Source organism: Pecten maximus, chromosome 9 (assembly GCF_902652985.1).
Source record: "Pecten maximus chromosome 9, xPecMax1.1, whole genome shotgun sequence".
NCBI classification, from domain to species: Eukaryota; Metazoa; Mollusca; class Bivalvia; order Pectinida; family Pectinidae; genus Pecten; species Pecten maximus.
In genome coordinates, this window is record NC_047023.1 from 17331535 (window position 1) to 17346311 (window position 14777).

Below are 14777 nucleotides of genomic sequence, written 5' to 3' on the forward strand. Positions count from 1 at the left end.
GCTGGAGGCGGCTATGGAGGGAGGCAATCACAATAGCCAGATTGATTATTGAGGGGTGGGAGGTAATTTGATTCACCCAGCAGCCATGTCTATATAAAGAAACATCAATAGTCTGGTGTTAGAAGGTGGTGCCGAAAACTTCAAAGCAATTCTATATAGAGAGCCTACAGGACTGTGGCTCAGTGTATTAGCATGTAAGGCTTAAGCTTGTACACAGCATACAGCAGACAGTTTTAAATTTCTTTCAAAATATGGTCTCAAATTGTTCCTGTAAGCATTAATTTTAATTGTGTGTTCATGATCAATGGCCAAATAAGTTAAGACTCCATATATGTTGAAGGGAAAGGCTAGAAGCAATACACATGATCAAATATTGGGTTTCAATATTACACATAGGTATATATAGAAACTGAGTAGTTGAGGGGAGATACCAAAATTGGTGATTTGAGTATATTGATTTAGAGAGCTTTCTCTTCTGTAACATAACTGTACATGTATGAACTGTATTTTAAGGACATCATTCTGATTATATGACAGGGATTCAAAATTACATAAATAGAGGGGTTGAACATGCGTGCACATGATTGAATAATATTGAGTAATACTGGCTTCCTATAGACCTGGATATACCAGAATAGTAAAGCTATTACAGGTTCCTAGTTGATATTGGATTTCCTGAGATCTCTTGTCTACACCTGGATACAAATTAAATTAAATCACCTCTGGGCCGAGTGTACAGGGATAATAACAGACTATCTCTACAGTCAATACCACAATGATGGCAGACTTCCTTTAGAGGGCTCAGTGCATTCCCCAGATAATAGATTTCCTTTTGTTATACACTCCTCTCTAAGTAAAGGGGAAGTAAATATAGTAATAATTATGTATGCGTCCATGCATCTGTCTTGAGGTGAAGTTTTAATTTGTGTACAACTTTTTTTATAAAAGGTATCTTGCATTTAATTCACATTCACACTGCAAAAAGATAATACCATCAAGATCTACACCTGATCAGATTTTGCTGGTCATTTATCAAGGATAAAGGTCAAAGGTCACAATTGAACACCTTTTAGAATAAAAAGCTTATCTATTGAAACCCTGGTAAGATTTTGTCCATATTCGCACCATAACATAACATTTTTTATGCTCATCTGTCCAAGGAAAAAGTCAGAGATTACAATTTACTTATATAAAGCATACTTTACCAATTTAAAAAGGCCTTCCAGGTATAGCATCAGAATTTCACCTGCTGCCCCCAATGCATGATCGTAAGAGGCAACTAAGTTTTGGATCTTATACTTTCTCCTTTTTTAAAACCTTTCTTCTTCCTTATTAGGTCTCTGTTGACTTTGCTCACTTTTAGCCTATTGCGTTCACCCCTGGCTGAGACATACGTACCAGAGTCTCTAAAAGATGGTACATTTATCGTTGCTGCTCCTGTTTGATGCTCATCATTTATGGTTGTGGGATGACTGGTCTGCCTGTTGTCAGTATAATGTGATGGGTGGGGTACAGGTTCTGCTGAGAGACTTGGCAGTATATTTCAGTGATGTAGCACTAGAGTTGGCATCAGCTCCACACTACCTATTATCACAGGGAGACAAACACAAGCATACTGCAGTCTCCCAAAACATACTTGGATGACCTAAATTAAGAAATACTAAACCAAGTCAAACCAGTTTTAAAATAAATAGTTTGTGTATAGGATATCTCATGAACACCAGCTGGACATATTTTACTTACCGTACATTTATTTAGTTTATATTATCACCATAACATCACACCATCAAACTCTACATATGATTAAATTTGTTTGTGATCAACAGTCAAGAAAAAGGTCAAAGATCACACTTTTACCACTTGTTAAAAAAGTTGGCATATACCTGGTAATTATATGATGAATGCAATGATAGGTCATATTCTCAATGTAACATGTACATGTCTACATGATACCATCAACGTCTCCACATGGTTAGATTTTGGTGACCATAAATAAGTCAAATTGAAAGGTCAAAGGTCACACATTACCTCCTTTTAAAATAAAATGTATGTGTACAAGATAACCCATGAAGCCCCGAAGGAGAGATTCATTTTATTGATGAGTGGGATGGAGTTACTATAAATCTATGCTAGTCCTGGCTCACTTCGTTTAGATTTCCCCTTTGCCAAATCAGTAAATAATATAATAATATAGTGTATACCTGGAAAATGGGAATTTTCATTTTACTGATTGCATAAGTAAATATTACACTGGTATTTCTCATACCAAATTCCTATAACTTGTTAACATTTAGACAGCTGCTCAAATGCTGTGCATGAAAGTTAGTGCTTTGGATCTGTCTTGGACCTTCAATACTTTCACAATTTATATGAACTAGTCGACTATGTATATGTATTATAATGACATTCTCTGATTTGTGTTCAAGGAAGGTTTCATAATAATAAAAAAAATAGATATTTAAATATATATAAATAAATAAGTAAATTAATCAACATTACCAAAATTTCATAACAAATGCTATTAGGTACTTGTTTAAGAATTAAACAGTATTACTTACTATATTTATTTCATCATGCAATACTTTCTCAGAATGTATCTCGGAACTAATGGTCTCGTTATTTTTTTCAACTTGAACAGGGTTACATCATATGACAGGTGTTTGATTTGCAATGTCTCATTTTGAAATATACAGCATTAATGACAAATTTTTACCATTTCAGATGATAAAAACATGTACAAGTTAGTGGACGTTTTCATGGTAGTTGGATAAATAACATTAATCTATGTTGATGATTTACCTGACATGGTTCTTTTGTTACAGAACAAACTCCGATTCTGCCCTCCACACTAGTGCCATGGCTCCTATAAGTGACCTGGGAGACCACATGCATGGTGCTACAACACCCCCAGTAAATCGACGTCGTAAGTAATTTAGATAGCCATGTGACGACTCACCTTAGCTCTCAGTGCAGATCAACAAATGTCTTGACAGTTGACATAATACACATACACACCAAATCATCCACAACACCATCAATCCAACGATGTTGCTGTACCAATCCCCATGTCAGCCAATAACTATCTCAATCCAGTTTCCTTGCATTGTCAGCCAACAATTGTGACTACCCTAAATTACCATTTAGCTATCAACTGTTGAACCTCAATGCATTCACTCTCCTTACCCAAAATACTCTCCTAAGCAACTATCACGACCCAAAATATCTTTTACAGCACCAATCACCCTCCATAGCAACAATCACAACTCCAAAACACCCTCCATAGCAACAATCACAACTCCAAACTCTCTCCATAGCAACAATCACAACTCCAAACTCTCTCCATAGCAACAATCACAACTCCAAAACACCCTCCATAGCAACAATCACAACTCCAAACTCTCTCCATAGCAACAATCATAACTCCAAAACACCCTCCATAGCAACAATCACAACTCCAAAACTCTCTCCATAGCAACAATCAGGACAATGAAATACTCACCATTGCAACAATCACAACTCCAAAACACCCTCCATAGCAACAATCACAACTCCAAAACTCTCCATAACATAAATAGCAATAATCAAGACACCAAAACACCCTCCATAGTAACAATCACAACTCCAAAACATCTTCCATAGCAAATATTATGATTCCAAACTTCCTTATTCAATTGCTGTACAGTCACCTCCCCAATCCAATTGCCTAGTCAGCGAACAATTGTGACAACTAAAAATCCTGTCTGCAACAACTGTCACCTTCCCAGACACTTTTTCGGCCAACGACTGTTGCAATTTCAAACTCTCATGACTCCAAGACACCTTCCCTGACAGCTATCATGACCGTTGGCCAACAGCAGCTATGACTCAAAACACCCTGTCAGCCGTGTCACAGCTCAAAACCTAGCTGTCAGCCAAAGATTGTCACACCCTATCAGCCAGCAACTGACTGACCTTTTTCTCTGGAAGTGTTGATGTATACTGTTCTCATTTTCTTTTGCCTAGTTATGGAAGTAGCCGGAGAAAATGCAATGCAGGGCGGAGCATTAATGAAAGAATTTTGGGATCCCAAAAAGGTTGGTTACCTTCTGAATTGTCTTTCATAACACACCTTACTGGCTAATCGATTTAAGAATTGGTTAATTTACAAATTTTTGACTTTTTCTTTTGTTTTCTTTAATGTTTGTATTAAGAAAACACAATGTCAGATTAACTTTAATAATATGTCATGGTAAATAGTTTTGCAATTTTGATATGTACATTATATGCATGGTGGTAATTTTTGCGATCTATCCACTCATTTGTAGTTCAAGATTATGTAAATTGATATAAAAATTATACTCATGGGGGAAATTTTCGCAATCCAATCAGCGTGAATTTCCCTTCACGTAAATTTCAATGTTTACAGTATTTAATTTTCAATATATACCAAATTCTAGACTTTGGAGTAGTGAAATAGTATAGCTAGTTCCACTTGGTTGTTGTGCTCCTGACACTCTGGTTCATAATATTATTTCATTGTGCCTTATCATATATAAAAATTCAATTGTCTGTTGGAATTTTTACAGCTGGTGGCACAATCAAGGCCAAAGTCTTGTGAGGTACCAAATATCAAGTAAGTGGTTTGTTTATTTGCATATATATTTGTATCCATGATTCAAAATGGTTAGCCCACAATCATAAGATGCTGGACTATTGTCTTGAGAGTGTGGTCCATCCCTTGTTCTATCCTTAAAGGTATTCAACAGTTGATTTCAATTTGATAACCATTCAGATGTGTTATAACATAGTTGAAAGTGTAAGAGTTGAACACCTTTCTGTTAATTATAGAAATTTCATGTTAGCATAAACTAATTTTGAAAAACATAAGAAAAAACATAGATTATGCAACCAAGTCCATATTTAACAGGATAAAAGTACTGAAAAACATGCAATTGCAGGCACCAAGCTCCCTTAATTATCAATTAATGTTACAAACCTTTGATGAAAAATACAAGGAATTCAAGTCTTCTTTCTCTCTTCAAAAAAAATATTAAATTTTTTTTTTTAGCCTTTTTGACTGTTGTATACTAGTCATTGATATAAATATATATTGTGGATTCACTTGAATTGTCATATATGTTTTTTGTAACCAGTATCTATCCATCAACGGAGCAGGAAAACCAGGGAACAGGCATTCATGTTCCTATCACGAACAACACTGGTTCACTGCCGGATCTGACTGTACTCCACTTCCCACCCCCACTGGCTACTCCCCTGGATGCAGAGGATCAGTCATACCAAGGGGGGCAAGCACCCCCAGGTTCTGCCCCTGCAAATCTCTCCCCCACCAGTGCTCACAGACTTGGGGGCATGGGCCCTCCTAGCCCCCAGGCTCAGAGCCCGGTACAGCGACGCAGGCTGCAGCATGGTGGCCCAAGCCCCCTTGTACTCAGTGGATCTCCCACACAACAGATGAGGATGTCTCACTCTACGCCCGATAGTGTAAGTCAATGCTGCCAACCTTGTTAGGATTACCCCAGTCTCTGTTGTCATGGACACCAAGTATCACTTCCTGTGGGTTTTAACTATTACCAGGAAAATAAATTATTGGATAGCTGTGGAATATCAACTCCATAGAAATCAAAAGTGTCTTAAAATTAATAGTTCTTAAGAGTAATCTCCCTTTGCAATTAGCGTAAAGTGAGAAGTGAAAATCAGACCCGCGGAAAGTGATGCTTTGGTTCTAATGGTGTTCAGTAGGTGATAATTCATTTTGATTTATCATTTGATAATGCATGGCTTTTATATACTGTTGATTAACAGCTCGATGAAGCAGATAATTTTTAATTAAAAAATTATTTGAACTTAAATAAATGCAAAGCTTGTATAAAACAGCTTTTCTAGAAGGTATACATGTGTAAAGTTTTTGGATAAAGACCTTTATTTGAATATATTTTAGCTTTCTTAACTGATATGAAATTTTATTTGGTATTAGTTTTGAAGAAAAAAATGTGTTGAGTGATGAAATCTAGCTGTTTTTAACCCTGCATGTCAATCCCATGCTAAGTTTCCATTTTATTTTGTCATTTGTGAGATATTAGAGGTACATGTAGTGTAGGTGTGATCCTTTCGTTGTTTAGCTGGTTAAATTACAGGGTTAGGTGTCTGCAAAAGAATAAACACAAACTATAAATTCAGAATGGACTATGCCAAATCTTACCATGATCAATTGCAATAAAATTTGATGCTTAAAATTCTGATTGTAAAAGTGGAGACTTAGAACTTTGAAAATAGAAAAAAAAAATAAAAAAATTTGGAGACATTGGGAATATATCACGATATGCCCATTGTTATTTGCATTGTTTTACTGTAACTTCAAGAAATACTGAAAAATGGTGAAAGATTTATTTTAAAAAAAAAAATCTAGAAAATTTTGTATTTGATCGATATTTGAATATTATAATATAAAGGTGGTCAAAGAATACATTTAGTAATTTTTTTTTATAAATTGGAATATCCTGTAGCCAGACATGCTCACTGATATTCTGTCAGATCCTGGAGTTGCATGGGCCGGTGGCTAATAATACACATCACATATATAATATTTTGGTATGTGTGCAGATAAAGCCACAGGTTTGACATTCCCATCGAGTTTGATGTTAAATCCAGTTTGATGTTAAACCCAGTTAAAAGTGCTTGTCTTCCATACTCGATCAAAAGCCACAAGTTGTAATGGTCATTCATTACATGACTTAAAATTGTATTCTGTGACCATGCAGAATATTTCTTTTAATTTTGATATAAATCAACTAAAACAAGATTGAAGTTTATAATTGAGTAGAAAATGATAGAAAAGAGAATCATATCTAGTTAGTATATATATTTTGATACATATCCTGTGTACATAGTCCCTTGTCAAGCATTGCAAATTGAAGTAAATCATTAAATGTCAAAAGTTGGGTTTAAGGTTCTTTTTATTTATTTACAATGTGTACATAACAACATGTTGGGTCACTAATGTGCTTTATGTCCTGAATAGTTTGGGTAGAGTTGAAAATTAATGGGGCTTTTAGACATGGCTGGAATGAAAATCCCTGCAAATCTACCCTCCCTGCCAAAGTGTTTGTGTGAAGATTGAGCCCTCATCATTTCTTCCACTTCCAAAGCAATTAATATTTAACCCACAAAATTAATTTTAAACACTGCAGTTTTGGTTGTGCCACTTGTTAACTGAGATAGTTACCATATTTATCTGCAACTAAACCCCTGTCCACGAAGAAACCCCCTTCTTCAGTTTTGCAGAATTTTCAATTTTAAAATAGTAAGTTAAAAGTGTACCCTGAAACTGATGTGTACACATGGTCAACACAAAAGCCAGTGACAGGCAAGCCAGGGTCACAGAGGTGTGTCAAAATAATTAACTGTAAACACATTGTAATTAAAACACAGGTTCTCATACTGACATGACTAGTAGTACTGCCACTATAGATTTTAAATTAACCTGTCCAATATACAATATGTACCTACATGTATATCAATGAAACTGTATACTTTTATAGTACATAGTATAGTTCACATCTTAGTAACACATTTCTCGAGTAGGTCAATACACTGGCGATGTGTGATCTGAAAGTCCAGATTATGAGAACATGAAGTCTTATATGATAACATTTGTGAGAAGTGTATAGACAATTGCTATTTGCCTATTTTTGTTAATCTACATAATTTCCATGTAGTCTTGCTCGAAACATTATAATGGTATGACCCGACGTATTCTCAATATTGTCAAGTAATTTCTTTATCAATGAATCCATTATTTCATATAAAAATATTATTCTAACAACCAAGCTCTTCAACATTTGATAGTTCAATGTCAAATAAAAAATACAGTGATATCGTACTATATTACATGGGTTATACATTACACACTTCTGACGTCACAGCTAGACAGCTAGGTCACTATCTAGGAAGAATGATATTCGCATACAGGTAGCCTGGGCATTCCTTGAAATCGCTTTTATCTTGAAAACGATGCAATGTTTTCACACACAATTTCTTCACAATACTTTATTTTATAATTTCATCTAAAACAAGTCACCTTAACAAATGTTTTCACACAATTTCTTCACAATACTTTATTTTATAATTTTATCTAAAACAAGTCACCTTAACAAAAATCATTCAGGGTACACATTAATAGTGGTTCGCTACTAAGATCTCCCCGAACTTTTACTCTAGGGAAGGGGGCTTGTTTAAGGATAAGTATGGTAATATACAGTAAACGTATATACCGAGGGGTATATATTTTAAAGGTTATTTTATTTCACTGCTTTTAGCATTGAAAACCTCCACTAAAATAGGATTGCATAAAATAACAGTTTCTGTGTGTTGTTTTCAATGGCAAGTATTGGTGTGTCAATTCATCATCACACTTATCTGTAAAATGCAGTATAAATGCGCGAAAAGTTGAGTGCGCCAAAATCAATACGTTACAGTAGCTTTTGTTTCTGTAGCCTGTGTGTGGTATTTGGTTTAGTTGAGAAGACAAACGCCTTTTAATATTGTTGTATATAGCATCCTTTCTGTTGTAATGTACATAGTTGTGTGTATTATTTTATATTTTTACAATGTTTAGGTTCCAAATCTCGACCCCAGTAAGCTCTCTTTGGACCCTCGGTTAAAACAACAGTATCTGTTATACTTACATCAGCAACAGCAGCAGCGACAACGAGGGGGGCATACCCGCCCCCCTGCCCCCTCCAACAATAACCTGCGACAGGTGCCTCAGGTCCATATCACTTCCGCATGTGACCAAAATAATTCTCAGGTACAGGTAACTACTAATGAGATCCATACAGGTGTACACTTCTATTTAATCACTTCCGCATGCAACTAAATTAAATCTTGGGTACAGGTTAATTTCTAATTATTAGATACACTGTATAAAACTAACACTCTGGTCATGGTGATGCTTGACTAGGTATATAAACAGGAGAGAGGTAGAATTCACCTCTGATAATTAACAATGTACATATATCAGTATAAAAATAAAAACCATTTAATTTCCTTCGAGCAGTAATACTAATCTTTTGTGTCCTTATTACACATTCCTACAGGGATAAGGTAATTAATTACACACCCTTTTAGGAACAAGGTAAATTATTAATAATACATCCATACATAATAAGGTAGATTATTACACATCCAGTTAGGAATAAGGTGAACTATTGCACGTCAATACAGAAATAGTGTGAATTATTACACTTCCATTTAGGAATAAGGTAAACTATTGCACGTCAATACAGAAATAGTGTGAATTATTACACTTCCATTTAGGAATAAGGTAAACTAATAATAATGCATCCTTGTAGGAATATGGTAAATCAATACATGACTGAACAAGTGTAATATTCAACCACTCCACATGTTTTACTAAAACAGAATTGCTTATTTTCTCTTTATCTTATCGGCACAAAGGGATGTTTACAAATCCAATCGCATTATGATCTTGAACAACCTTCAAGGTTACACTGGTCCATTGTATAGATTATAATACACTTTAGCTTACCTGAAATAAAGTCTCATTCAAACTTTTGCAGAAGCATCTTTTCTGTCATGTATCTCCCGTTGTATGCTGTTCATTGCTTGTTTGTTTCAGTTTCTCTAAACACTCTCAGAACCAATTTCTGTAAAGTTTTGAAAGAACCCTCCATGACCAAAGATTTAAAATTTCTGAAATTTCAACAGTCTTCTTCAGACTAGCATAATTATATTACGTTAGAATCTAGTATTCTCTATGGTTTTTAGCATCATGACTTGAGGCATTACATTAAATAGCTCACTGTTTTAGAAAGTACAACTCTTTTGAAACATAGATACATAAACATATCAGATATATCGTCTTCTCTCTTTCAAAGAAAAGTGATGTCTTTGAGAGAGAAATATAAGATTTTTGGGAACGGTATTGTTTTTTTGTTTTTTTTTTCAAATATAAAAATTATTGTATTTTGCAGTTAGTTCAATAACTATACTGACAAATCTGGACTGCTAAGACATTTATTGGTTGAAGATCTAGCACTGAAATGATAAACAGTGTATATACATTTATAATAGATTGATGCTCCCTACATACAAGCAATACTTGACAAAGTCACGGTTGCCTGGAGCTCACTTTCATATTATTCTCTGGGTTGTTCAACTATATCAGAACTCTGGTGATTGTTGAGACTCATTCATGGACCTCTTAAATTAGAAAACTTGTCCAAGGCATATGTACAATTAAAATAATGTGAGAAATAGATCCGACAGGCATCAAGGACACACCAGCAACCAGGCTCATATACAAACGGACGTCGAGGATACACTATATTTGCTTCATCAGTAACTCTTCTAACAAAATTTTTATAAATACTGAACTTGTATGCATGCTTTGTTCTGTTAATTTGATTTTTTTGTGTACATGTTTGTCACTGGAATACAGCCATTTTCTACTTCCTGTTGTTGTGCTGTAATCACGTTGATTTTGTGTTAGCCTATCTTGTATTTTAGATATATACCTGTATTGGAAGGAAACCACTGTTGAAACTGGATTAATTTCTAAGTCTGGATGGTCAACAAATGTACAGGATCTATATATCAATAGACAACGAGTGTTCCACAATCTAATTAAAATCATATCTTGATCTGCGTCTCGTTCCATAAGCTACACTCTGATACGTCAACACATGATGTAGCTGAGTGTAGCTTACAGAACATAGTGCAGATCAAGGTATGATTTTAATTAGATTGTGTGTTAAAGCTAACTGTCAAACTTTGTTGTAGTCATTAAGTCTCCTGTTGTGGATCCGTATGTGGTTTCCTTAGACTTCCTTACTACTAAGACACAAGAAATGAAATGAATCCAGATGTGTGTGTTAATATTTCTCTATTCTTAATCAATGATCTTCATTGCAAAATTTCATCGTCTTGGATAATGGCATCTTCAGGACCCCAGGGATTTGCTTTTGAAAAAAACAAAACATAAAAACAGACCAATCGCTTTGCTGATTTATGTCTTTTCGAGATTACAATAAGGCGGACTGAAACCAAAGCCAGTCAATATGACCTTCATGCAGCCACACAGTGCGTTGTCATTGTACCATCGAAATTTATTTTGAATTGTATCAACACAACAATTGGATTGGACTATTACCATAACTGAACACTTGTTTCGTTTTCAGCCATCATTAACACAGTACAGGAATAATGTATCAGAGTCTAATTGCCAGTCACCCACATCTCCCCTGTCGCAAACATCTCACTCTCCGGCACAGTCACCGGGCCTGCCACCCACTTCCTGGAATAACTCACCATTCACAGAGAACTACCAGCATCAACAGCAGCAGCAGCAGACCAATGCACTACAGCATCAGTTTGAGCAATTCAACATGGTAGGTGGATCAGAGAATTACATATAGAAGTACTGTATGATAAGTGTTTGGGAAACTAGTAGTTCTTTGATAAGTCTGTATGATAAGTGTTTGGAAAACTAGTAGTTCTTTGATAAGTCTGTATGATAAGTGTTTGGGAAACTAGCTGTAGTTCTTTGATAAGTCTGTATGATAAGTGTTTGGAAAACTAGTAGTACTTTGATAAGTCTGTATGATAAGTGTTTGGAAAACTAGAAGTTCTTTGATAAGTCTGTATGATAAGTGTTTGGGAAACTAGCTGTAGTTCTTTGATAAGTCTGTATGATAAGTGTTTGGAAAACTAGTAGTACTTTGATAAGTCTGTATGATAAGTGTTTGGAAAACTAGAAGTTCTTTGATAAGTCTGTATGATAAGTGTTTGGGAAACTAGCTGTAGTTCTTTGATAAGTCTGTATGATAAGTGTTTGGAAAACTAGTAGTACTTTGATAAGTCTGTATGATAAGTGTTTGGAAAACTAGAAGTTCTTTGATACTTCAGTATGATAAGTGTTTGGAAAACTAGTAGTTCTTTGATACTTCAGTATGATAAGTGTTTGGAAAACTAGTAGTACTTTGATAAGTCTGTATGATAAGTGTTTGGAAAACTAGTAGTTCTTTGATACTTCAGTATGATAAGTGTTTGGGAAAGGTAATTTGATATGAGTAGGTAATTTGTGATGGAGTTTCACAGATGACTTGGAAAATTATGCATTGTAGGCTATTTGATATTTCCATATGGTAAGTAATTTGATAATTCACTACAGGTAAATGAACAGGAACATTGATATGGCAGATAGTTGGATGATTTAGTAATGTAGATGAATGGGGAAATTTTAGTGAAATTCATTATCATACATTTATTTGAAAATAGTTTGATTACAAATGATTGATAGTTATTTGTAATAGAATGTTTACACTGACAGGAGCCTTGTAAGAGGAGTGTTGGATTTAAAGTTCAATATGACATAGGATTGTGTGATTTAGGTATGGTATTAACTAGTATTCTGTGTGATTGAAAATGTATCGATTACAATTTCAAGTAGAATTCCTAGTAATGTCGATTCTTTCTTAGAAATGAAAACCAGGATGTTGTCAAGGAAACCACAAAAACACAACTGATGTTCCAGGGCTAATCCTAGCAAATTTCTGTTGCCTCTACTTTCAGTCACAAGACAACCACTTCATATCATCATCATCTGATTCCTCATTGTTGACCAACGGAGCAACGAGCACTGCTATCTACACGTCTCCTCAGAACACGTCAATAAACTTTTCACAGGCTATAACTCATGGCCTGTCGGGCAGCAATCAGGATCTTCATCAACAGTACTTTCCACAACAATTGGACTCGGAACGAATTTCTCAAAAGTGTGTAGTAAATCCTGCTGTGCAATACCAGCATCTTCAACAGCAGTCTGCGCAGCAACAACAAAACATTTTACAACAACAGCAGCAGCAACAGCAACAACAACATGTGTCGTCGAGTGGTAAAATACCAGATATCATATTCACAGGTATCAACTCTTACTTGTTTCCAGGTACCAACATTTCATTATAAATTTTTCTCATTATTACCTTGTTGGTGTTCACAGTAAAGTCCATAAGTAGTTTTTTTTTTGGTAGCAGTTTAAGCATTGATTTTATTTGGTTTGTATCATGTGGAATCAATTATTAACTACTCATTACATTAATTACTAACTGTTAGTGATCTTCGTCATTACATTAATTACTAACTGTTAGTGATCTTCGTCATTAATTTAATTACTAAAGATTGATAATTTTGGGGACCCTTCCTCACGTCAGTATAGCGATAATTTGATATGCACAAACACTCAGAGACTAGGTTTGCTTTTCTTCCATCACCTGTCCTATTGTTTCATTATCGTGGAAGTCATTCTTGAACGAAATCATGTTATGCGTGCAACTATATATAGAGCTATATCCCTTTGTCCATTGCAATGATAACATGGTATATGCTCCACTATATGGGGAAATAACTATACAATGTATAAGGAAGGAAAAAGTCAATCATGCGACAAAATCACATTTCACTTATCACTTTTCGCGAATTTTAATCGCCCGCGAAATATGCGAAAAATAAGTTGATATAGTAATGCATTTTATTGAAGCAACCAAATCACGTGTATGAAGTTTAGGCACATGCACTATTTTACTAAGTATCAGCATACACAAACATGTGCTTTGTGCAGTTTGGGGAAAACCTGCAGATATGGATTTAGCTAAGACATAAATCAAGTTGCCATCTGTAAATGTGGATGTAAAGCTTTCTTTGTCTAAACCGTAACTTTGCTGTTTTAACTTTATTCACTAAACTTTATTAAATGTTAAAATGTTAATTTTGCATGAGAGTGTCACACACTAAATTAGGATATTTATATAGATTGCTGCTACAAATCTTCAACAAAACTAGCTACATCTGTTCATTAAATTCTACTGTTTAATCTGATACTGCGAACCATTATTGTGAAATTCTAAATCAGCATACTATTACTAAACATGGGTATGATGTCAGTATTTTATATATACCTACTGTTCTGACTTTACTCTTTGTGGATATATAACAGTTTTATCTTTGTCCATCTGTTATTTGAAAAAAGAAAAGATCTTTAACAAGAAATTTTATGAATTTGTTTTTATTATTTAATAAGAATATTGAAGTTTCATATGTCTTGATAAGATTTTGCTGGTCATTGGTCAAGGCTAATCAATCAGCGGTCACACTTGACCTTTTTTAGAAATGAAAACTCCTCTGACAGTTGATGTTAGATTGTTGAAGATGTAGTTTGATTACATGATTATCAGTCAATGTCAAAAGGTCACAGGTCATATATAAATTTTCGGGGATTAATTACAGGTAACCTTATAATTATGTTCGATTTCCTGATCAGAGGCTCAATATAGGACTATTGATAGATCTAAACGAATATTACACTTTACAGTACTGACTGATTTTTCTCTATTTCAAATATGTAGAAAAATTCAGATTCTTTTAATGTGGAATTTGTGGAAACTAAAATGCCTCCTTAGAAAATAACCTGGTATATACAGTAAAACATTTTCAGTAAATCTATTTTGTTGTTATATTCTGCATCTAGAAGTGGACGGTATGTAGTGAATCCCAGTGATTGCTTTGTCTGTGTACCTGTCTGTCTCCTTTAATTTCGGGGTAGATTGTGACAAAATGTTGTATGCATGATCGATACTTAATTTATCTGTGAACTTAGTACTTACTTTTGAGAAAATTTAAATGATTTTGACAGTTATGACCCTTATTTGTATATTTTTCTTTGTACCTCTTACTTATTAGACTTTTTTTTTTTCTTTTTGGGA

General features: G+C 34.6%; 1 protein-coding gene across 6 annotated transcripts in view; it reads left to right on the forward strand.

Annotated features, from left to right (window-relative positions):
- LOC117334512 (CREB-regulated transcription coactivator 1-like) overlaps window positions 1-14777 on the forward strand; it is a 39081-nt gene that overhangs the window by 15692 nt on the left and 8612 nt on the right. For 2 of the 6 annotated variants that reach the window (XM_033894183.1, XM_033894187.1), the window contains 7 exons: window positions 2823-2923; window positions 4003-4073; window positions 4566-4612; window positions 5133-5481; window positions 8615-8812; window positions 11199-11408; window positions 12592-12964. In XM_033894183.1, coding sequence (XP_033750074.1) covers window positions 2823-2923; window positions 4003-4073; window positions 4566-4612; window positions 5133-5481; window positions 8615-8812; window positions 11199-11408; window positions 12592-12964 — 1349 coding nt within the window. The remainder of the gene's footprint in view (window positions 1-2822; window positions 2924-4002; window positions 4074-4565; window positions 4613-5132; window positions 5482-8614; window positions 8813-11198; window positions 11409-12591; window positions 12965-14777) is intronic. The other 4 variants (XM_033894186.1, XM_033894184.1, XM_033894188.1 and 1 more) reach the window with 4 other exon arrangements.